Source organism: Cyprinodon variegatus, unplaced genomic scaffold (genome assembly GCF_000732505.1).
Source record: "Cyprinodon variegatus isolate N-32 unplaced genomic scaffold, C_variegatus-1.0 Scaffold868, whole genome shotgun sequence".
NCBI lineage: Eukaryota > Metazoa > Chordata > Actinopteri > Cyprinodontiformes > Cyprinodontidae > Cyprinodon > Cyprinodon variegatus.
In genome coordinates this window covers 87,642-111,766 of record NW_015151321.1, presented here as the reverse complement: position 1 = coordinate 111,766, position 24,125 = coordinate 87,642, and the positions used below count along the sequence as shown (strand labels likewise).

The 24,125-nt window shown below is 37.2% G+C and overlaps 1 protein-coding gene across 1 annotated transcript in view; it reads left to right on the top strand.

The window, feature by feature from the left end:
- Window positions 1–370: 370 nt before the first annotated feature.
- The window catches only part of fbxl7 (F-box and leucine-rich repeat protein 7), a 36,768-nt gene continuing 13,013 nt past the window's right edge, over window positions 371–24,125 (top strand). Inside the window, exons 1-2 of the mRNA XM_015397500.1 lie at window positions 371–762; window positions 7,604–7,693. Coding sequence (XP_015252986.1) covers window positions 726–762; window positions 7,604–7,693 — 127 coding nt within the window. The 5' untranslated portion in view covers window positions 371–725. The remainder of the gene's footprint in view (window positions 763–7,603; window positions 7,694–24,125) is intronic.

The following is a 24,125-nucleotide window of genomic DNA, read 5'->3' as shown; positions in this document are numbered from 1 at the left end:
ATCCACCTGTAATGCAATGTGTTTTATCCTTTTTTTCATGCTTTTCGTGCTTCTTTTAGTAGAGGGGAACAAATTCTCCTTTAGCTGCAAAACTTTTGAATATTTGTTTTTTTTCTCTTGAGCTTAAGACACCCCTATGGCTTGTCGCCCTGGGCAGTAAGCCACATCACTCCCTCCACAGACATCTGTAAACTATTGGCCAGAGCTGCATGATATATTGAACTGTGATCATTTTATTTTAGTATCTGAGTCCCATTCTTGGCCTATTTTAAGAAAATCCTAAGGAGAAAAAAAAAAAAAAGGCCTCCTCTCCTTTCTTGGTCTGCGGTCTCTTTAAATCCAAAACTAGCGGACGGGATCTGCGCGTCCTCACAAAGCCTGTCTGGACTCTCCACTCATCCTGATAAACAGCTGCTTACCATTTAAGGGGAAACTTCTCAGAAAAGAAAAAAAGAAAAAAGCTTAGCCATGGACCTCCTCTTGGATCGGGACTTTTGTCTGTAGATGTTCGGATTCAGACTCTGCAAAACGCACCAAATCTGGACTTTACTTTTTTTGCGTAATGCCCAGCCGCCCTCGCTCCAACATCTGGATTAACTATTTGAAGTCGGAGCTAAGGATACTATTCTACACTGTGCACCAAACCTCAGCTTTAATGTAGCCTTCCTTCTGTGTGTTTAGCCTGATAACCCGAGCGCCTGCCCGTAGATTATGTATTCTTTAAAATGGGTGCGAACAATGGAAAACAGTATGGGAGCGAGGGTAAGTAAAGCAATCACTTCAAAACACGCTTTATTTTATTAGACTCAGAATCTCAGCTTATTTAGAGTGAAAATGTTATCCGCGCTTTAGTCTGATGGTAAACTATAATAGAACAATGACGCAGGGATGGCTGAGCTGGACCTTTTTCTCACATTTCCAAGCTCTTTCTGAACCTTTAACGTCTATTTTAGGACTTTCAACATTTTATTAAATCTCCCAGGAACACAGAGTGACATCTGCTGGTCATATCTACCCATTTTTAAATATAAAATGCCTTGAAATTTAAACTTCCTGTCTATAATCTTCCTGTCCTTATTTTGGCCCCTGTTAAAACTGCTTTAAACGTCTTTTTTTTTTCTCTCTTTTTTCCTGAGATCTGAGGACACAATAATTTTTTAGGTATTTTATCGTAACAAATGTCAGTTTCTGGGCTTGTCTTCTTAATCTCAGGATTTGGAAGCCATTTTGTGCATAATACTCAGGTCATAAAGTCTTTGTATGTAAATGCAAAATATTGTTTAGGTAATGTTTTAGGGAGTTAAATGGTTCCATTTATTTTTTGGTTGCTCAGTGGACAGTGGGTAGCACTGTTGCCTTGCAGCAAGTAGGTTCCGGGTTCGATTCCTGGTCCGGGGACTTTCTGAATGGAGTTTGCTTGTTCTCCCTGAGCACTTGTGGGTTTTCTCAGGGTACTCCGGCTTCCTCTCACAGTCCAAAAACATGACTGTTGGGTTAATTGGCTTCTTTAATTTCTCCGTAGGTGTGCCTGTGTGAGTGAATGGTTGTTTATCCTGTTGTCTCTGTGTTGCCCTGCGATGAACTCTCTCTTGCCCAATGACTGCTGGAGATAGGCACCAGCACCCCTCAAGACCCCGCTTGGGATAAACGTGACAGAAAATGGATGGATTGGTGGTTCTATTTTTTTTATTTCCAACATAAAACCAACTTGAAGAGGAAGAAGTCAAAACTTTTATTGTATTAACTTCTGTCTTTTTTTCTATTTTATCAATTTCTCATTTTATTTATGAATTTTTACCCACTTTTTATATTACTTTATTGTTTTTTTTTATTGAAGAAACAAGCCATAGTAGTTGGATAACTGTTTCAAAAAATGGCACCACCCCTCAAACAGTGTGATTGACATTTGGTATGAAGTCACAGGTGTAATATGTTAGGATTTTCCTCTAATATAGTTTTTTTTCCTTTAATGCAAAGCACCCCTACTTTGGCATGAAGATTATACTTCTATTTTTAAATCTATTTTAAATCTAATTCTGCTTGTAAGGAATGTTTACATGAATTGTGCAAACAGAACTTTTTTCCATTTCAGTCTGATTGAAGGTCATGTAGCTGCGAAATAAGCCTAAATCATCACTCCCTCTCCACTGTGTTTGACAGTTGCTATGACATGTGCTGATAATCTGCTGTCTTTAGTTTCTATGCACACCAGCTTGTGCATTGTGGCCAGACGTACAGTATCTGCTTTAGTCTCATCTTTTCACAACAAATTGTTCCAGAATTGTTGTGTTGCCATATTTATGTAACACGCCTTATTTCACATTAGCATGCGAACTAGGACTAAAATTTCAGTCAAGTTGGCTGTTTGTTTCTAAAATAAGACCAGATCATTACTTTTTTACCCCTATGCTTGATAGTTGATGATTTATAGTTAGTGATGCGCTGATATATTGTGAATCATTTTCTCTATCCATGACATTTTGCCCTGTGGTCAAACATCACTCTGTCATTGCTGAGGTCTTTGCCCCTCAACATAGTATAAAGATTCACACTTCTGCTTCTGTCACATTTGCCCACGATCAACTTATCATTGGGCTTTTTCTCCGTTGTATTTCAAGAGTTGATGGAAGTAATTAATCTCCTATGAAATATGAAATGCCAGAGAACTTTCTTATAGTTTAGCACTGACAGAGAAGCCTGTCACATATTATTTTTAAATGAATGTGATGCATCATATAATTGATCTCATTTAGAAAATAGAAACAAGAAGGGTATTTTCATTAAGGGTTTTGCAGTTTGTGTGGCATTTGTCAATGAGTCGATGCAATCAGCTGATTTTCCTTAGGTAGAAAACTTTGAACCAATCTGACTATATGATCGGTGTATGAGCTTTAAGATGATGTGTGTTGTGAATTGGCTCTATATAAATAAACTACATTCATCTGAATTTAATTCAAATCAGCTTTCGAGATGTAAAATAATAATGCTTGAATTTTTACATTAAAGATCTTAAAATTGTTCTCAGTCTATAGGAATGAACACAAACATATTTAAAAATGCACTAAACGTCTTTTTTATGACATCTGATTGCATCTCTACCATGTGGCTTTGATAATGTTGGAATATCAGCTCAGATGGACGGTCTGTGTCATCTTTATTACTGCAAACAATGTTTGGACAAAATTTGGGGCGGAACATATTAAAGTTGCTGTCCAGCGCAGCCAAACGCATTATATCTGGCCCTAGAGCAGAGATGTTTGTATAAATAACATTCCAATGAGCTCTTTTCCAAAGTCAATAAGTGGAGAGAAAAGGCTGAACCTTGTTTAAAAAAAAATAAAACATGTGGTCCTGCTCCACCTTGGAATTTATCCAGTTAAGCTACACAAGCAGCTCCTCTAATTGAGTTGAAGTTGCTCTTTTAGCTCTGTAAAAGTGACTCCGCTTGGAAATAAGATTAAGTCGAACCTTTACATCCAGCAAAAAAATTCAGAAATTTTTGTTTAGCTTAGAAAACTTAGAAAACAGTTGGAAAATGTATTTATTTTTGTTAAATCTATTATTTATAGAATTATTTAGGCACTATTTAACATCAGCGACAGTTTGAGCTTTTATACTAGTTAGTAGATTTGATCGTTACTATTTGTTTATAGTTACTATTTGTTGCCAATCAAGGTTTTTTTCTAAAATGTTTTTAAAACTGTTAATTACGATTTTATTATTATAACCCAACTTTTTCCAGATGCTTGTTTTAGAAAGGTTTTACCATTCAACTCAAGAACATTTGGATCCTGCAAGATTCTCACTGTTTATGCATCAAAGCATATCTTTCTAATCAGATTTCCATTATACGTAAAAGGGCTTCAAAGTACATGCTGATCCATTAATGAGTTAGTGGATCAAAAATGCTGGGAAAGCTTAGTTTAATGCATTTAATGAAGCACTACCGATAACCAATGAGAGCCTATGGAGGAATAAAAATGACCAATTGATTGTTGGTGCATTCTTAGTTACAGTGGATATAAACAAACCTTTAAATGGTGGGTGAGTTTTATTTTGGGGTGAAAATTGTGACCCTTGAATGCTTTGGAGTTCAATATCAGAAGTTTTCCTGCTAAGTTTAGTTGATGATCCAGAGGTGCTATGATGGTAATGCTATTTCACCAAAAAAGATGGAACATATTTAAAACATATGAAAAATTCAGCCATTATTAAACTCGGCTGATGCTGATTCACACATCACCTCTAAAGTATGATAAATGTAATGATAAATTTAGCTCAAGCGATGAGGCATTACTATAATAAAATGTAATACATCTATTATAATTTGCAACATTTTAGTCCTGGTTAGTCCTCTTTACTTAAACATTTTTGCCCATTTCCTTGGGATCATAAGCACTCTTGGGAATGTTCCATGTTTTCATCATTTATCGACTATGTATTTCACAGTGGTTCACTAGTGATCCCAAAGCCTTAGAAATAGTTTTCTAACCCTTACTAAACAGACACATTTTATACTTTATGTTGTCAGTCAGGTTTTATTTATTACCCCTTTGACACTAATATCAACTTAAAGCAATTCGCTTCAAGTGAGCACTCTATAGTTTTTTTTTCCATTAGCAACTGTTATACCGAACCATTACTATTTTAACTGCCTGCCTGCTTTCTGTTCCACCTGTTCCAAGTTACACTAAAAATATGACGTCAGAAGACTCTGTCCAAAAGGCTTCACTAGTCACAGCATCATAGCTAAACATACATACATCTGGGTTTTTGGAGCCGTGCGCTGAACATCGATCATAACAATCATTATCTGTTGATCACCGATCGCAGCATCAAATCTATAAATTCCTCAACTCTCTCATGTACATTGACATTGCGTTATTAGGTATCAAAATTATAGGAGACAATAAAATATCATCAATAACCTAGTATCAGGTGGGTTTAAGAAGTATTTTACACCATTACATCTGCAAAGAGACGTCTTAGTTCCCAATTGCATAGGGGACCAACCAGGTGTCAGTGACGGGCCCCTAAGAGGTCAGGGGCCGCTAAGCAACTGTGGTCTCCGCTTACTGATAGTTATTGCTGGGGGTTATTTAATATGAGCAGTGTTGTAGCACTATAACATTAGATAGTATTTGCATTAGCTTATCTTAACATGTTCTCTACCTTGTATACTCTCAGCTGATATGGCTTCTCTCTGACTTCTGTACATATCCAAGGTGTTTCATCTACCCACCTACAGCCTTCCATGAATCTCCTCTTTTACCTTGAGTCTCACAGCAGCCATAAAAAAAAACAGCAGTCTAGGCTGATTTGCTTAAATCTCTAGAAACTCTTCAGAGTTCAGGACTGCCTTGCTATCAAAGATCCTTCCTTTACTGAGGTGCTACTGAATTTAATGGAAAATTCATAAAAATGTGTTGAAATAATCCAACCCGTTCTAATCGTCACTAATGGAAAAGGAGCACAGGTGGCTTCTTGAGTCTACAGTGATCGAAACAGTAATTGTTAGAGCAAGTTCATTTCTACATTAGGCCCAATTGTTTTTGATAGCCTTTTCCGGATTGATGAAATTATAATTAAAAAATTCAGATTTTATTTTGTTTTATTTGAAAATCTGGCTCTTTCCACAGTCTACCCAGCGATACATGCATGGTAATAATGTTCCACTGATTAAAGCACTCACAATTACAAATGCTACAAGTAAATGTCTTCTTTAATGTTTTATTTATCGTTTTAACTAAGTGCTGTTTTTCTATAATGCATTTCTTAGCTAACAAAACACATATGACCAGACAGGTAGCAACAACATGTTTTTTTATTTTTATTTTAAATGGAATGTTGGTAAAAAATAGATTTGCTGCTTTGATCTATTATTTTGTGTTATTTTCCATATTATTATTCTATTATTTTTAATATAGTCATCCAGCTTGTTTGAAATGTAATGTTAAGTGACATTAAAGTAGGTTTTTATTTTGCTTTTTGTTCATAGTGTCCAATTAATATTTACACCCTACCTTATTTAAGGTAAATGTCCCTCAGTAAGTTTTCCAGAGAAACCAAACGCTTTAGTTCACATCAACCATCTTTTGCATCAACCATCTTTGGCTTGATATGCAACCAACCTTCTTGGCAGCATTAGTTGTTTTCAGTTGGTTAGTTTCTGGCATGGTCTTAGCTTTTAAGAACAGTAAAGCCCCTTACCATGATACTAACACCAACATGCTTGGCCATTGCTACAGTGTTTAAAAGCCTCCATACATTGTGTCATTATGGCCAAATCAGCTCAGTCTGTCTTGTATGACTGTAAAACATCTTCACATTAGAATTTTCAGCTTAAATCAATGTGCATTAATTTACCAAAGAATACTTGTAGCTTTAAAATCCATAAAAAATTCTGTTATGTATTTATAAATACAGAATTCTGCATGGTATGGAACCACCTTTCTTTTTAAGTCTTTCTCCACAATTAATTACTCACTGGTTACAAATATGCAGCAAACTATCCACCGGGATACAAGCAGAAGGTCTTCGAGAAACCTGTTTTTTTTTTTTTTCCCAAAAGAAACAAAAATACCCAAACAAAACACAAAAGTAAATGTTCCTCCCGAAACTATGGCTCATTTTTGTTCCATATATAGGCATCTTCTCAAAAAGTCTTTCATGCTCTATGTTCTCCAGTGTATTATTCTGAAGGTGGATTTAACTTCCTTCTGCAGCGTTATATATTTATCCCTTCTTTCATAGCGTTTATTCTATAAAGGCAATTTTTTGGGGGGGTTCTCTTACATGCATTTTGGTATCATTTCCTGCAAGCTCCTCTCCAGCCTGTTGTGCTTACTGGAGGGCCACAAAGCTGCTTTTATATTCTGACAAAGGGATGAAATGCCATAAACAATGTTTTCAGGCAGGCAAAGAGCAGTCCGCAGTCACCATGTCTGACTCTGACAGCAGAGGCACACTTTCAAAGTAATATCTCTGTGAAATTTACTACTCCTAGAGTCATTATAAAGAAATTTAAACTCTACATCTAATAAAGCAAACATAGTTCATAAAGAAAGACTTAGGAATTCATGTAAACTTGATGAAACTGCTTTGATGTGGCAGTTTTGAGAAGAGACCATGACCTAAGAAATATGCTGCGGAAGAGCTGCAGTCATTTATTAAATGCTTTCGTCTTCCTCTGAAGCGTTTTCTCAATCATCCTGTGTGGAAAGGAAGGCTGGGGAGGGATTACAGCGGACTTAATTCCTCTTTCGTATATCAAAAACGGATACTTAGTCAAACAGAGCAGCTCAGATTTTGTAAAAGTGCCAAGACGAGTTATTTATCCACAGCTAAAGAACATAAACGTCATAAAACCAGAGACTGATGGCCTTTTTGTTTCTTTGTGTTCATTACTTCCTCTCCATCTTAAGTTTGTCAGAGTGGAGTTATCTCTGATGGACTTAAGAGGTTTGTTTTCCGACAGAAAAAAAAATCACTTTAAGCAACTGTATTGTACATATTTTTTCAGATTAGTAATACATAAATCAGAAAAAGTCCATTTGTCATCTAAGTTGTCAAGCTAAAGTGCTTTTGTTTTTCATTTCCACAGGTAAAGGAGGCTCAAGCATCTCCTCTGACATAAGCTCAAGCACAGATCACACACCAACCAAAGCTCTGAAGAATGTGGCTTCCACTGAAGGTAAGGCATCTGGTGCTCATTAACCAAACTGCCCTCCCTTTTTTTTTTTTTCCTCTTCTTCTCTCCTCCTCCCGGGCTGCCTTTTTTGGGACAGAAACCTGTGTATTCCTTGGTTCCAGCTCCCATCAGAACCAAGAAAATGTTTTAGAAGATGGAGGAAAACATACACACACTTCTGGCTTCTCATGGTGAAAGAATGCTTATCTAAACTGAGCTTGTATCAGGCTCAAAGTGCTGCCTGGTATTGAGGGAGGTGCACGGTTGCAGGAAAGGGGTTTTCTTGGAGATGGAGACTGTCAAGAATCCAAATGGAGGAAGGGGAGCCTCTACTTCTTTCGTTCACCTCTCTGGCACCCTGGTGCATGTTTGTTATCTTCTGTTTTCTGACTTTACAATCTGCCAAAGTGAAGCTTCTGCAGGGACTTTTTTTTATCAAGTATTTATCAGTCTATCTAATCTCTATACCTGCTCATCCTAGGTCCATCTAAAGAAGTAAAAAGCATGGCTCTTAGCAAGAATAAATAAAGAAATCAGTATGCTCACTCAAAAAGTATTGGTACATCTTAAACCTTAGTAAAAATTGACAGGCTATAATCACACATTTTCTTATTTTTACCTTATGGTGCATAATTTTACATTTGCAGAAAAAATATCTGTAGTTAATGAACTGTTTTAGATAAAAATAAAAAAACTTTCTAACAGCATGATACTGAACTTTGTTTCAGACCAAGTGAGGTGTGTTCACTCTCCTGCCAGACTATTATTGGGGAATTTAACCTTTTAAATCCATGGGCACATGTTTTAAATCTTAGTGCAATGCTTCTTATTTCCACTCTTTAAGTGTAAAATGTTTTGCTCTCTAAAACTACCCTTGAACTGAAAAAAGTTTAACTTGATTTCAAATATGCCTGCACTCCTCCCTAAACTGGTGTTCTGCTGTCAGGTTTAGTGCCTCTTTCACAAATATCTTCTGACACTGATGGAATCCTGCTCCTTGGCGTCATATTTCCTCTGTTTGTGTGTAAAACCTGCACCTTCAGCTTTATGAGCACAGCCATGAACCCCCCAAAAAATGCATGTCAAAGTCACTCTGCTAATGAGCAAAGTTAGCAGTGTAAATAAATTCTGCAAGCAGAGATAAGCAGGTTCACACTGAGAACATTTAGACAGAGTCTAGACACACTGTAGAGAGGGATTTGCTTCCTGCCCCATCCTTCAGCATGACCGGTTTGGCAGTGGGTCAGTAATGGTGTGGGGTGGCAGTTCTTTGGAGGGCTGCAGAGCTCTCCATGTGCTCACCAGAGGAAGCATGGCTGCCATAAGGTACCGAGATGAGATCCTCAGACCACTTGTGAGATCATATGCTGGTGCAGTTGGCCCTGGGTTTCTACTAATGCAGGATAATGCTAGACCTCATGTGGCTGGAGTGTGTCAGCAGCTACTGCAAGATAAAGGCATTGAAGCTATGGACTGGCGCATCTGCGACAGCAGGTTTTGATCCATCCACTAACGTCATGTTGCACCACAGACTGTCCAGGAATTTGCAGATGCTTTAGTCCATGTCCTGGAGGAGATCCCTCTGGAGACCGTCCACCACCTCATCAGGAGCATGCCCAGGCATTGTAGGGAGGTCATACAGGCACATGGAGGCCACACACAATACTGAGCCTGATTTGGACCTGTTTTAAGGACATTATATCAAATTAGGTTGGATCAGCCTGTAGTGTGTTTTTGCACTTAGATTTTGTGTGTGACAACAAATCCATGCCTACATGGGTAAAAAAAAGGATTTCCATTTGATTATTTGTGTGTGATTTTGTTGTCAGCACATTCAACTTTGTACATAACAAAGTATTCAATGAGAATGTTTCATTATTTCAAATCTAGGATGTGTTATTTGGGTGTTCCCTTCATTTTTTGAGCAGTGTAAAAGAGGTGAAGGTTTATGGTGTATTCCATCCTTAGATCCAATATATCAATATTTTGGCAAAAAGGCACAGCACAGAGATCATTTGCTAGAAAAATTCAAATAGCTGAAGTGTTCAGGTATTTACTTTCAGGAAATTGTCAAATGTCTAATGTTGCTGTGACGCTTAAAAAGCAATTTAGGTGCCTGCTCTCTATTAATTTTTGTCCCTCATACTTATAGCTGCATGGCCAATAATAATGTAGTGTGTTCGTTCTTATTTAGTTGGAGTCTGTCAGAATCCAGCTAACAAAATGGGTATTTAAGTAATGCTCAGTGTTGATTTTGCACCAAACGGACAGCGACTTTTCATTATTAATTCCCTTTTAGATTTCTTTACACTCTGTCACATTCAAGCTATGAACTTTAATACATTTTATAGGGATTTATAAGAGATTAGCACACAACTGTGATATTAAAGAAAAATATTTTATGTTCTACAAAATCTTTTTAATACCCTCTAGAACCACCTTTGCAGCAATTACAGCTGCAGTTCTTTAAGGTGTTCTTTACCAGCTTTACTCACCTGGATATTTAAAAATAAACCTATTCCTCTATGCAAAACAGAGCTGTGAACATCATTTGAAAAGTTTTCTATCAGATTTTTTCGATTTTGGTCTAAACTTTAGACTGGGCTAATCTAGCATATTTATATAATTTCTGTTTTAAATTAAACTTTTCCATTGTAAAGGACTGAACACACCCAACACATCTTAGTGTCCAATCACATTGAATCTTTGATCGTATGAGGTCATGGCTCTCACATATCATTGAAAATGCAAGGGGCTGGTTAGACCACACACGATTCTATGCAACTGTGCCTGAGTAGCTCTGACCAAAGTAGACCCCTGGTCTATTTTAGTCGGACCCATGTTGCAATTTGGAAGCAATGATGTGAGTCAGACAGGAAGAGAGGGACAGTGGCAAAATAAAACACATCCACTTTGGGGGAAAATACAAAGTAAAATCTCTCAATTGCAAGGTAAACAAGCAACTACACAGTGAGTATATAGCAAGCAGGACAGACTAAGACTTACGCAATCAATAAAACATTTCAGTAAACTGTGTATTTTTCCCAGGATAGTCACTCAGGAGGACAGAAAAAGGAAAGTAAAATAGGGATCCTAATTCGGCTTGTGACATTATGACATTAAAAGCTAACTTTCTCTGAGAATCACCTTTCACTTATAAATCGTTCCCCAGTCTTTGTTGTGGCTGCGGTTTATTTTCTTAATGTTGTTCCTAATATATTTACTATTGGCGGAAATCTTTCACCTGTTCCGTTTTATTTTAAAAGCACCATGTACAGGTTGGTCATGAAGTAGGGCTCTGCTTTTGTGGGTTTTTTTTTTAAGCTGACGTGACAATCACTGGAGCTCTGCTGTCTTTCAAATTAAAGTAAATCTTCTACTTTTTAGATTTTGACTCAGTCAAATAGGAAACATTGTTTCAACTGTGGGACTGAAGTGCAAAATTAAACATGGCCTTGCACAAATTGAGATATTTGGTTTCCCTTTGCTTAGTGGGAGCCTCCATGCAGCCAGTGTGGCATGACATTAAAGCTTACAAAGCAGTACATGAGCAGTTTGACCCAGTGGTAACTCTTCTTTAACTCTATCCATATTCCCATCAACTATTACCAGTTTCCCCTGTCCCTTCTGAAAGAACCAGACAGCATGGTGCCACCCTTCTCAAGTGGGATGCACAGTTAGTTTTCTGACACATACAGCACTCTCTCTATATATAAGCTGAAAAGTATTTTTGGTTTTTCAGAGAATTTCGAACATAATCCATCCTTTTTCCCATTTGATCATAATTAATCTTTAAATACTAAAGTTTGTGGTTTTAACTTCACCAAGTGGAAAAAATGATTTTCATTATAATGAAAGTTTTATATGGGAACTGTGCATTTCATAACTCAAAGTCGCTGATTAGTTTTGATTGAAAACCTCATCAAACTGTCACACAGATTTTTTTGTTTTTCAGATGCAATGTCTTTCAGCTAAGCTGTGACTCATTGCCTGTTTTGCTCACTCATGCACATAAAGAGCATAGTCGCCCTGCTGCTGTCATGCATTGTCATCACTGATCTTAAATTTGCTCTGGCATGGTGAACGTAATATTCCTGTGGTTTAGTGCTCCCCACACAAAAACAAATAGCAGCTAGAGCCTGTGTTTATAACTGTTGCTCTGGCTGAAGGATTCAAGGTGTTTCTCAGGGAGCAAATTATGGAGGATTGCAGTGAAAGAAAATGTCTGACAAACTCTGCTTTATTTTTTTTTAGTTTCACACCAGATGTGAGGCCAAATCATCCAGTTAGCTATTAAAATTTCGAGTGAGACGAAAGCCGATTATTGCTGCGCAATTTAGCTTCATTGGAAGCGCTGACTCATTTGGATCTGTCCACCTAAAGGAGCTTCTGGAAATAAACCCGAGGAGTTGTATAATTGTTCCAAATATGTCTCCTCTGAGCACAACCTGTGCAGATACGAAGTGAGTAACAAACCGTAGACAACTGCGTCCAAACCATAATTCCCAACTGTGTTTTGACTGAAAATGATATTTTTTTTCTCCACGCTAAGTGGGAGTAATTATATGGTCTGCAACCACCACCACCACCACAGTCAAATCCCCCCTCCTTAGAAAGACACGCACACCCATAAACGTGCACATGCACCAGCGCACACAGGCCGTGCTGAACCTTGTTCAGATACTCGCCTGCAGTGGCAGATCATGCAGCTCTGGCCCACACAGTCCTGTGGTCCACTAAACTAATCAGGAAGCAGTCTGGGCTGTTTCCCCACCACACACTGGGAGTATTCATGCTCTCCCAGAGCTGCTCTTCGGCCACTGCCACACTGATTCAGTTAGCTTTTTATCTCGGAATCAATCATCGCAATACAGCAAGACATCTTCTGCTGCAACTGCCTTTGATTGAACTGGAACCCCACACATTACTCGTTAGTAAACAACAAAACTCTTGAATGTTAAATCGAACATATCATTAATCCAAAAAGAGCTATGAGGAAATCATTCTAGTTTCCTCATCTTTAACTAATGCTGCTTTGAAACCACATTTTTTATTTATTTATTTGCCATTGGGTGGTTTCTAATTCATGTCTAATAATGCAGTTTACAAAATATGAAAATTCTTGGGGTCTGTTTAAATTTAAAACCTCTCAACGATATAAACGAGAAAGGTTTTCTCTGGTAGTTAAACTCATAGAACATCATTCCCTTCTGCCATCTCTTGCTTCAAGCTGTCAATCAACTGAATATGTTTGGTTCCACCCGATTTTAAAGACAGTTTTCAAGTTCAAATACTGAAACAACTATATGTGGAAAAAAAATCATGCTGCCCAAACTGTGCAACAACATTAAATATGGTAGTTATTGAAGCATCAACAAGTCATATCAAAACAAATTAAACTAGATAACTTTAGCCCAGGACTTTAATCAGCGTGGTGAAATCGCATTCGTCTTTTGAACAAAAAGCTATTGCTTTTGGGGTTTATTTTGTTTTGAAAAGTGTAATTTCCTAGAGAAACTCCAGTTTAGACAAAATATCTGCTTTTAACAGGAAAAAGGAAAGATACTAAAACAGTGTGCCTGGAAAGAGGGATGTAATCTGAATGGTAATCTACTATATGTAATACTAATGGAATGAAATGTGGTATTTCACTCTGCTTTATAACCAATTAGATTTCTAGACTGATAAGTGTTGATGGAAAAAAGTAATATAAAATGCTTACATTCTTCGCTATGATATATCCAAACCAAAGGTATTAGTTTAGAGCCTTTATGGAATGTAGTTTAGGTTGTACTATCCTACATTTTAATCAAAAATGTTGTTTTATTTCTCCAAAACCATGCCATTTTTGAGCTCCAGGTTATCACTAAGAAAATCTTATATTGGTGTATATTGGGCTATTAACTGTCATTTTGCAATCACAAGTTATTCCTTGGAGCTCCACTGCAGCTCTTGTAGAGACATATTCATTCTCTACCAGGTATTTCTTTCCCATTTTGAGTATTTAATATTTCTTTGTGGTGAAGGGAAGCTGAGACGTGGACTTGTGGTGTCTGTTTTATGAAGTTTATCTAATTACCAAGTGAAATACCAGTCTGGTATTAACTATGTACAGCCACGAGTAATAGTAGTAGATCAGATACAGTTTTACCTCATTTAATATATCAATAATTTTCTCTGCCTGGAATGAATAGTTTCTAGCCACTGTGTCAAGGATTCAACCCAAGTTGATGTTAAAGAGTGCTACTTTTCATTTTTTGCTGTTGAATATAAGGTCTTTCATGACCATTATTTGAAAGATTTGAAGAAAAGTTTCCTCAAGACTACCATAAACCACAATGCTGAATTAACTGCCCACACCAATGTTGGTCAGCTAATAAAAACCAGTGCACTGGCTATTGTCTTTCACCAATTCTGCCTGTATTCCCAGAAAATGAAAATGAGAAAGTTGCACTCGCTCTGCTGTTGGAAACAAACAGAGTTGGGCAGTGAGCTGTGCATTTCTGCTTTCAGTTATTATTTAGGCACGTTTTTGTCGGCTTGACCCAGTTTTGTTTCTCATTAGCTGCAAACCTTTAACAAGCTCTGCTCTGGACAGAAAATCTTTTCTTTTGGATGAGTTTGATTTCTCAGCAGGGGTGACATCTAGACCCTTTTTGGGCCTCTGGGATTTGTCCATCTCAGAGTACCTGAGGAATGTGGCCAAGACAAAGCTGGAGCCCCACAGGATGTGGTGTGCTGTGACATTTGTAGGCGGTTTTGTATCAGCTGGAGCTTTTGTTTAAATTTTTAACCCTGATGTAACACAGACCTGGTTGGGCGTGTTGGAGCGCCAGGGCTTTGAGGTCAATTTCTTCACCCGTTTAGAGTGACACCAGGAAGGTGGGACGCAGAGGGAACAATGAACATGCTGGTTTCCTCTCTGACAGTCAAGGACCAAGGAAACAGAGATAACAGTGGCAAGGAAAAGCTTCCATACACCCCCAACTGAGTCATACAAATCTGTGCAGTGAACATGCACAGATTCATGTGGTGTGGTGATGTGGTGTAGTGGTCAGACGTTTATACACCCTCATCCGTTGATTTCCTTTTGGTTTAGGCCTACTTTAATCATCTTTTTATTCTAAGATTGCTCAATGATGCGAAAAAAAAATTAATGTTTCAAGAATACAAAAAACTGCAAGTTTGAATTGAATTAAATTGAAGTTGATTTTTACGTCAGTTTGGTAGAGTTATACAGTTCATATAGGCTACATCCACACTACAGGCCTTAATGCTTAATTCCATTTTTTTTGTGAAATTTGAATCTTTTGCGTGGCCGTACACATTTCCAAATGTATATGACCTGTATTAGATCTCCTGTGTGAACTGCATTCATAAAACTTAGGTTTCACACATGTACAGTAGAGCAGAGGCGTAGCCAAAATATTTTTATAAGGGTGGCCAGGCAATAACCAATGTACACTGAGGGGTGGCCGAAAATGGATACGCACCAGAAGCTCAGGGTCAATCTACAATGTTCCAACAGGAAATGAATCATCAAAACATCCATATTTTCTAAATAAAGACAAACTATACTTTCCTACAGCCTTTGCCAACAAATAGATGCAAATATTTAAACATCCGTGCTTTCTAGATAAAAGGTATAGTGAATGAAATTCTTTCAGGTTTGAGTTTTGGGGTGAACATCTTTTCCTTTGTCATTACTTTTACCTACTTTTATCAATAATCATCCTGCATAAAACTGATATTCACAAGTACTAATATCTATATAAATTAATTTTTTAAATACATTTTTATTAAAATAGTTATTGATAGTTATAGCTAAGATTTCGCTAAAGACTCCTAGATGAATGCAGAGACACATAACATTCTCTTTCCCCCGTAAAAAACAAAATCTAGATCTGAAAAGAGCAGGAATTCTGTACTTATCATCTTTAATGTTATTATATTGATGTGCATAATTAACCACAGTGTTTTTGCTATAAAGTAATTATGAATATATGGAAAAAAAAAATAGTAAGTAATATATGAAAAATTTAAATGTTTTGAATATTTCACTTGATTATTTGGGGAAAAAATTGTAGGGTGGCCAATGATTGGCTAAGGGTGGCCATGGCCCCCCATCTAGCTCCGCCCCTGCAGTAGAGGACGCAATGACATCACATAGAGCAAACATGCTCTGTGTTTAATGAAGTAAACATCGATGGTAGAGCTGGAGCTCATCTAAAGATCTTTCATTTCTTTTCCAACCAGAGCCAGTGCGTTAACAAAGCAATATTATTAAGGTTAACAAAAAGAAAGACTGATCTCTGCATTATCATCCACCATGGTTGTGCTTCTCCATGGTTCTGTGATGCAAGATGCAGAATTGGGATCTTTGTGTAGTATTCATTTGATGTACAGGTCGGATGAATTTGTATCGGATTCAGGACAACATATCTAAGTGGCCTGGATTTCTTTGGAAAAAATTGGATGTGTTGTTCAGACTTTCAAGAAAAAATGAGATACAGGTCACATATTGGCAAAAAAAATCAGATATGGGTCACTTCAGGCTGCTGTGTGAACGTAGCCTTGACCTGGCTGGTTTTTCTGGAACTGGTCTGACTTTTTTTATTATTTCCGCAGAAACTAGTGTACTCAAGCTTAGGTTTTCCAAAAGTTAACTTTTAACCTGCTTCATACATTTCAAAACCAGTTTCGATGTTGCTTTTGGGTCATTGTTGTATTAGAACCCTACTTTGTACTCAAGTTACAAGTATCAGCCTGTTGATTGAAATTAAGGTGAATAATTAGGAGATAGTCCATTCCTCTTTCTTTACCCTTCCATCTTCTTTATACGCAAATATCATTTACAGTATACTTCAACAGTCAAGGGCACCATTATGTCTCTATTTTCCTTGACACAAGTTTAAATCTTTTTACCCACATACAGTAAAATTTGAATTTCTTGTAGATTTTCTGAAAAGCTCATATGGTGAAAAGATTTGAATCTATTTACACCCATCTAATATTTAGTCAAATGTCTTCTAGGAAGTTAACCTCACATTTGTCCAGCTTTTTATTATAGTTTACAGGTTTTTGAGATGGCTTTACAAAACCATTCTTTGACTATTTACTCTGTTTCAAAACCGGTTTGATTTGATTCAGAATAGCTGGGTTTGGAGGCTTTAATTTATCCAACCCAAATGGCTCCTTTGAGATGACATGTATATTTTTGAATGGTAAAAGACAGTCTAATGCCTAGGAACACTTAAAGATGGCAGAAATTTGAAAACGATGAAACAACACTGGCCATAGCGAAGCAGGTTTCAAATTGCCTTGTTTTGAAAAAGTTTCTCAGAGAGAAAATCCCTCTTCCAAAATCCACACGTTCGGGCTCAAGTGAAGTGTGTGGTTGCCAACGTGGGCGAGCCAAATGCCCTCTAGGTTGCATTTTAGAAGGTATTTGTTCAGATAAGATCAATATCGAGCTATTTGGCTTCAGTGAAGCTAGGCCTGTATTTGGCAGAGTCAACGTGGTGGTGGCTTCATCCCAGCGTGGAATTATTTTGCCTTTAAATATACTTGATTCATATCTTAAGCAGACTGAAAATTAGAGGGACTACCTTTTAAATCACTTTAACTTTTATCGACAGCTAGATGTTTGAAGGTTAAACACACTTGAATGCAATAATGGGATAAGAATTCCAAACACACGTTGAAATAACTAAATGCTGCCCAATAGTGAGCCTTTAGAAAGCCCTGCTTCCTATTTATTAAATTTTAGTAAGGGCATGACTCCAACTGATGCAAATGAGCTCTACCAAGAATGACCAAGAATAGTATTTACATATTAAACCTGAATTAATCCAGTTGTTTTGGTTTTGTTTATTTATATTTTCTAAGTGCTTGAACTTGGTACAACTTGTTAGGTTGTATGTGTTAATTTGAACCTAAGCATGTTAATTTATTAGAATAATAGGAGTGAAATAAAATATTTGTTTACGTCATTTAAGTGTGTCTAATAGTTACAAACATTAAAGAAATTATGCTCTTTATTGACTATTTTAAAACTGAAAATTAAGACCTAAGACTTTAGCAACCTACATCAGTAAATGATGAGAGGTTAGTGCATTAAGAAACTTTTTATCCTGAAAATGAAAGCATTGCATCAAAGCAATGCGACACAACTTTTAACCACTAGGGGCACTAGACCTCTATTTTCCAATTTTGGCGCCCATGATAGCTACACTGCACTGCCGCAACATTGTACAGTCTCTTTCTTCTTTAAGAATCTAATAGCTGAACACTTTTGACCATCAGACTTAGAAATCCTTGAGTTCCTTGGAAAGACAAGGTCAGATTAATTCTTGCAATTCAATCCCACATTATAGAACAAAATTATGTCAGATTAGGTACAGTAAGCGTCATATCTGGTTTTAAGCCTAACATCAAGGGTAATTCAGGAGTCATTCAGTGATCCGACCCCCTAAAAATACATAGAGATGCCCGCATGGAGCATCAATATGTGGCAAGTGCTGCATATTGAACTGAGAAATAGTTTCATATATCTAAAGTAAAGCTATTTCTTGGATAAAGATGTATAGATATTGTCCAATAAAAAACAGCAGTGTTTAAAGAGAGAGAAATGGGTAAATGAAAACAAGCCTGCTTAAAACATTAAGCAAGGACTCTAAAAAGAAACTAGAAGTAATAACACTTTAGATGGACCCCTTGGATTAAAAACTCCCCGTAAAACAATTTGTTAATAATGGGTAAAGCTAAATGTGACATATGTTTTGTTGAACTAATCTGAAACATATTTGTCACTTCACTGCTCTGAAATGTTATGAGGCTGGGAATACAGGAAGCAACTTACCTCAATCACCTCAGTGCAATAAACACCAACCATACGTTTAGTTTTCTATACCTGTTTTGTTCTCTTTCGGGCCCTTAGGAGCCCTATCGTAGCAATTAAGTAGTCGCCAGACTGTCACAAGCTGTTCAATAAAGTCTTTATTGTGAAAACTTTGCAAAAACACTCACCATTCATTAGAATAAGACATAAATTCCTATACCTTAAACTGCCTGGATGTAACACTAAAATGTAGCCTTTATTATTTGGTTATTCGAAGTTATGCCAGATATTAAGGAGAATAGTTTTGAATTAAATAAGTAAAAAACAGAACCCTTTTTTTTATTTTTACAAAAGCAGAAGGTTTTTAGACTTTTTGAGTTTATGGTTGATTTGGCCACAAGGTCTGAAACTTTCTAAAACAATGTGAAATAGTGTAGCATAAACAATCATTACTGCTCTTATTGCGAAACAGTTTGTGCCGAACATTTGCAGAAGCTAAATGATATCGACTTTCAAATTTATGAAGGTTTTGTATAGAATCACCCCTCCCCCTACAGATCAATGCCGAAAACTGCCGATCATTACACAACTGTTAATAAAATGTCCTTTTTAAACACTTTTATTACAGTTTAATATGATCAGTGGGTCGTCTGTTAAGAAAACAGGATCATATAAACATATTAACGTAATATTAGGGTCAGAAAGTCAGTCTGAGCATCTCTGTTATTAAAACTCATATCTTACAACATGTTACATTTCTGTGACCTTCCAGGATGAAGAAATCCATCACACTTTATCCATAAACTACCCTCGCGAACTGAGGAACTGTTTACTCATGTTTACTCAGCCAGATATATAGTGTTTCACTGTTGACTTTTGCTGTGCCAACACTAAAATTCTCCTAGAGAGATGTGCGTGTGTGTGTGTTGTTGCCACCAAGACATTTCTTTTCCGCAGAGAGAAGATTTGAGCTGTTTTCTTTCCCTCGAGTTAGTCTGCTGTTACATTGAGGTTCTGTTATGTTTGCATCTGAACGGAGAGATTTGTTTAAATGTGGATAAAAAGTGTTTTTTTGGATGTTTGAACTTCTCACCTTATTGAACAAATACAGGGGTTGCTTTGCCATTTTTTAATGCTTGGAAATAGTAATTTTTTTGGTGATTGAGAACGTTCTGATTTGAAAATCAGCTGAACTTGCCCTGAAAATGTACAGAAAGTTTCACTGGAAATGTAAAGGTTTGACTTCTGGGACAAATCAATGTAAAGAACACAGAGAAGGAAAAACACATTCAGAGTTGCTTTCCACTCTTTTTCACCATCAGCTGTGCTCACTCCTCCTTTTTAATTTGCCTGCAAAATCCGGCAAACGAAGCAACATAAACTCAGAACAGGAGGGAAAAAAAGAAAAGAAAAACAATTGCAAGCAGATTTCAAGAAAAAGGAGGAGGAGAGGGACACCGGCTCAAAGGGCAGATTTTTCTGTCTCATAACTCTTTCCTGATTACCCCTTCAGTCTTCTCATCCTACATTTTTGAAAGTAAGAGAATGTTGGCCCTTTATTTTGAATGTGCCTCTGTGTGTGTGTGTTTTAAATCCATTTCTCTGGCTTCTACGAGAGCAGGTTTGACAGGATCTGGCACTGACACCACCTGGCTTTGCTTCCTGTAGGATTCTGGCTCAGGTTGCTAGGGTTTTGATGTAATCCACCTGGGTCTGTGGGACCATTGAGTGGCAGCATGACCACAGTTATGGACCATATGAGCCAACACATCAGACTCTCTTCATTTCATTTTTGTGGTTTGTGTCATTACGTAAGCTTGGAAGTGTCAGCTGTGGTTGAATAGGCAGTGGTACAAAAATGAAAAACTGTTTTTTACAATTCTTCAGGGAGTCTTAAATGCCTTTATGTTTGTTATAGCGACAACATAAAGGAATAAACATGGAGAAATGAATATTATTACAGTAGAGAATTGGTCTTTCATAGCAAGGAAAAATTTTAGATGCAAATTAAATATACAATGAGGATCACTATAAGAGGTCTGGGTTATCATACTTGGTGAAAACCATAACAGTAGTGATGTCACTTAGTGACCGTACAGTTCAGGATCGACAGGGGTGTAGGATTTAAGCCCACAATCCAATTAGAAGGACATCAATCTTCTACAAACCAGGTCTCAGCAAGGTGACCTTTGCCAAATGTTGGGATTTAATGGGATAAATCGAACCGTGACTCCAGTATTGTAATATATATAGTGGAAAGGCATTGGGTATTGTGGGAAGACATGTGTTATCATAGGGAGAGATTTGGTATTGTAGCTCCAGTATAAATTTATTGCTGTCACGATTAGTTTTATCAAGATATATAGCAATACTCTAACAAAGACGATATATTGTCTAAAATCCTCATGAGATCTTATTGCTCTGCTGTAGGCGGTCCAGAGCAGCTGTTGAATAGCTGCTGGGGCTTTAATTCTTATATAAATGTAAGACAATGAAATGGATAGTCGTCGATAAATATTTTTTTACATTTGGATTATTTACATATATTAATTCAATGTCAGGTAATAATATATTGGGATTAGGGCTGCAAATAACGATCATTTTACAAATCAATCAATCTGTTGATTATTTTTTCGATAAATCAATTAGTAATCAGATAGCTAAAGGTTCTTTAAAGAAGATTTTTTACAAAATGAAACCAGGTCAAACTAAAATATTTCTATTTGAGGAGTCCAGGATGGAGCAGATTGACAGACGAAAAGTTTTTTTTTTATCTTAAATGCAAAGTTTATATGAATTTTTTTTACAATGTTGATATAATTACTGCTCTAAGTGGGTTGCTCTGTCAGTTAAAGGCATTTTTTAGAGTCTCTTAACTCCAGTTAATGATTAATATCAATAATCGATTAATCACGATTTATCCGATTAATTGTTTCAGCCCTAATTGCGATAATAATATTTTGAATCCATACCATTTTCGTCTATAGAAATATACCAATATTTGGCAGAATTTCTTTTTTTCTTACTTCTCACCTCTCCCACCCTAATTTTCTTTTTTGCCTACTTTTAAAATAATAAAAATAAACGCTGCCAATGCCTTTATTTAATGATAACCACCAATCTAATCCTGAATAAGTCACAGACATGCTTTCTTTTTGACATTTCTAAAGTCCAACTATCTAAAGAACTCCATGCTAAACTAGTGCAAAAATAATTGGAAATACTTGAGCACATAGACCCAGTTGTTACATTTATTATGCCAAAGAAGTCAGGCATACATTTTAATAAGGAATGTACTGTTTTGCTAAAAAAATCTTTTAAGATGTTTTTTTAAGGTATTTTATGATTTTGTGTTAATCCCAGAACTCAAAATCATTTACCTTCCCTGCTTGCTAATGTTCTTTGAAGTCTAATATCCAGCATTATCTGGCTTAAACATAAACTGTATTCGATATTTAAAAGCAGTTTTTTGAGGTGCTTTCCTTTTTGACATCAATCTGTTTTAAAGGTATAGAGGACGATCTTTTATTTCCAGGTGGATCATCCATCCATCCATTTTCAGACACGCTTAATCCCAAGTGGGGTCACGAGGGGTGCTGGTGCCCATCTCCAGCTGTCCACGGGTGAGAGGCGGGGTCCAGGTCGATCATCTAATTGTCAATTATTCTGGTGATGTGTTTACTTAAGGCCGTCCTACATGCTCGTCCAGTTAGCTTTTTTTTTTTCTGTGCATGCGCACTTTCAGGCATATATGTCTGTGGTGAGCTACGGTTTCAGCCAATCATTGAAGCTCACCTTTCTCACCGTAGATCTTTGAAAATAGCAGTAGGGTTGTAAGAGAAAAAATATATCTACGAAGTGTATGAGAAGAAAAGAAAGGCCTCAGAAGTGGCAGATATATCCCAGAATGCTTTGCGTGGAGAGCTTTCCTCACAAAGCATTATGGGATTTGCTGTCACCATAGGCTGCTGCTACCCGACAGTGGCTACTAATAACAAAGATGGTGCAGGCATTGTGAAGTGATCATCTGTCCGAATGGTCAGTTAACTGAGTTCACTATAAAGTCTATTATATAATCCCTGCTCTATACAGTGATTGAGGGATTTATGGGTTAGGGCGGACCTTTGGACACAGTAAGCTTGTATGAGCTATGAGAACAGCAACTTTTAAACAGAGAAGCTCGAGGAGAAATGGGCTTGTGCATGCTCTCGCACGTGCATTCTTTTTAAAGTGGAGAGGGCGGGTCTCCTAAAAAATTTGAGAAAAAACTCCAAAATACCTTTAAGTGTGGCAGCACAGCAAGACCCAAAGTTACATGAGTTTTATCACCTTTTTTCATAAATGTATAGTTATTCTCAGGATTTTTATTTTTTGCTGTGGTTTTTGATTAATAATCTCGCTGTAATAACTGGATACTCAATCATAAGTCATCATCTTTCATCGGGGCTGTGTGTCTTAAGACACACGGGCAAAAAAGCTCACAAGCATGATGTAAGGTGCATAAAGGGCCAGTATAAGATTTAAAAAGCTTAGAGTAACACAAATACCGTAAATTCTCTAATATAGGCCCGGGCCTTTATTTCACTCAAGCGCATCGCGGTCCAGGCCTTTATTGGATAGAGGCCAGTATTAGAGACAGGCCTCTATTGCTATTTGAGCAAAACAGACTACCAGTGGAATGAATAAAAATGAGATTTTGTGTCTATTTGAACCTATAAAACACTAGGTTCATTTATTGAAAAAGTACAGTTACCATGTCTCGCTTGGTTTGAAGTAAAAAAAAAAATATAAAAATCCTCCAATTCTGTTTAATTCTCCTCCTCAGTTTCCTCCTCCTCTTCATCTCTCCCTTTATTCTCCTCATCACTCGCGCTCCTCCTGATGTTCTGCTGCGTGTCTGTTCTCTTCCTCGCGCAGACGGGCAGCAGCAGGGCCTGTCGTTCAGCTGCGCAGGGCTGTGGTACTTGTATGTTACTTACTACCACAAGTATAATGTTGAGGTATGCCCAGAAAAAACGTTTATAGCCCCGGCCTGTATTAGAGACCGGCCATTATTTACCTCCTCTGACAGCGAGACCGGCCATTATTAGAGACCCGGCCGCTATTGGAATACAGGCCAATATTAGAGAATTTACGGTATGTTCTACAGAAGTTCCAGGATAAGACATTAAACTAAACTCATTTGAAGTGAATCTTTTTGTGTCAGTAGTTTTTTAATCAGCCCTTCCTCCATTTTCTGTTGGTTTAACCACATAAGATCACAGCATTCGCTGCTGCTCATCAAACAATTGGGCCCACTTTCCTTTTTCCATTCCTGCTTGGTGAGAAGTTCCTCTGGGTGCCATGTGTGGCCACATTTCCATCCCTCATCATTTAACATGACTTTCGCTCTTTGCTCTAAACCTCGTCACGCAACACAACCAACATGAATGAACTGTACTGCGGGGCTCAACTTTGTCAGCCCCCCGTCTTTGGCACCGCTTTTAACAAACTTTCATGAATGACATAATTTCCCAAAAAGCCAGCTTTTTTTTTTTTTTTTTTTCTGGATGATGCCAAACTACTTGCTTCTTCCATATGTGTCCTGGAAATGTG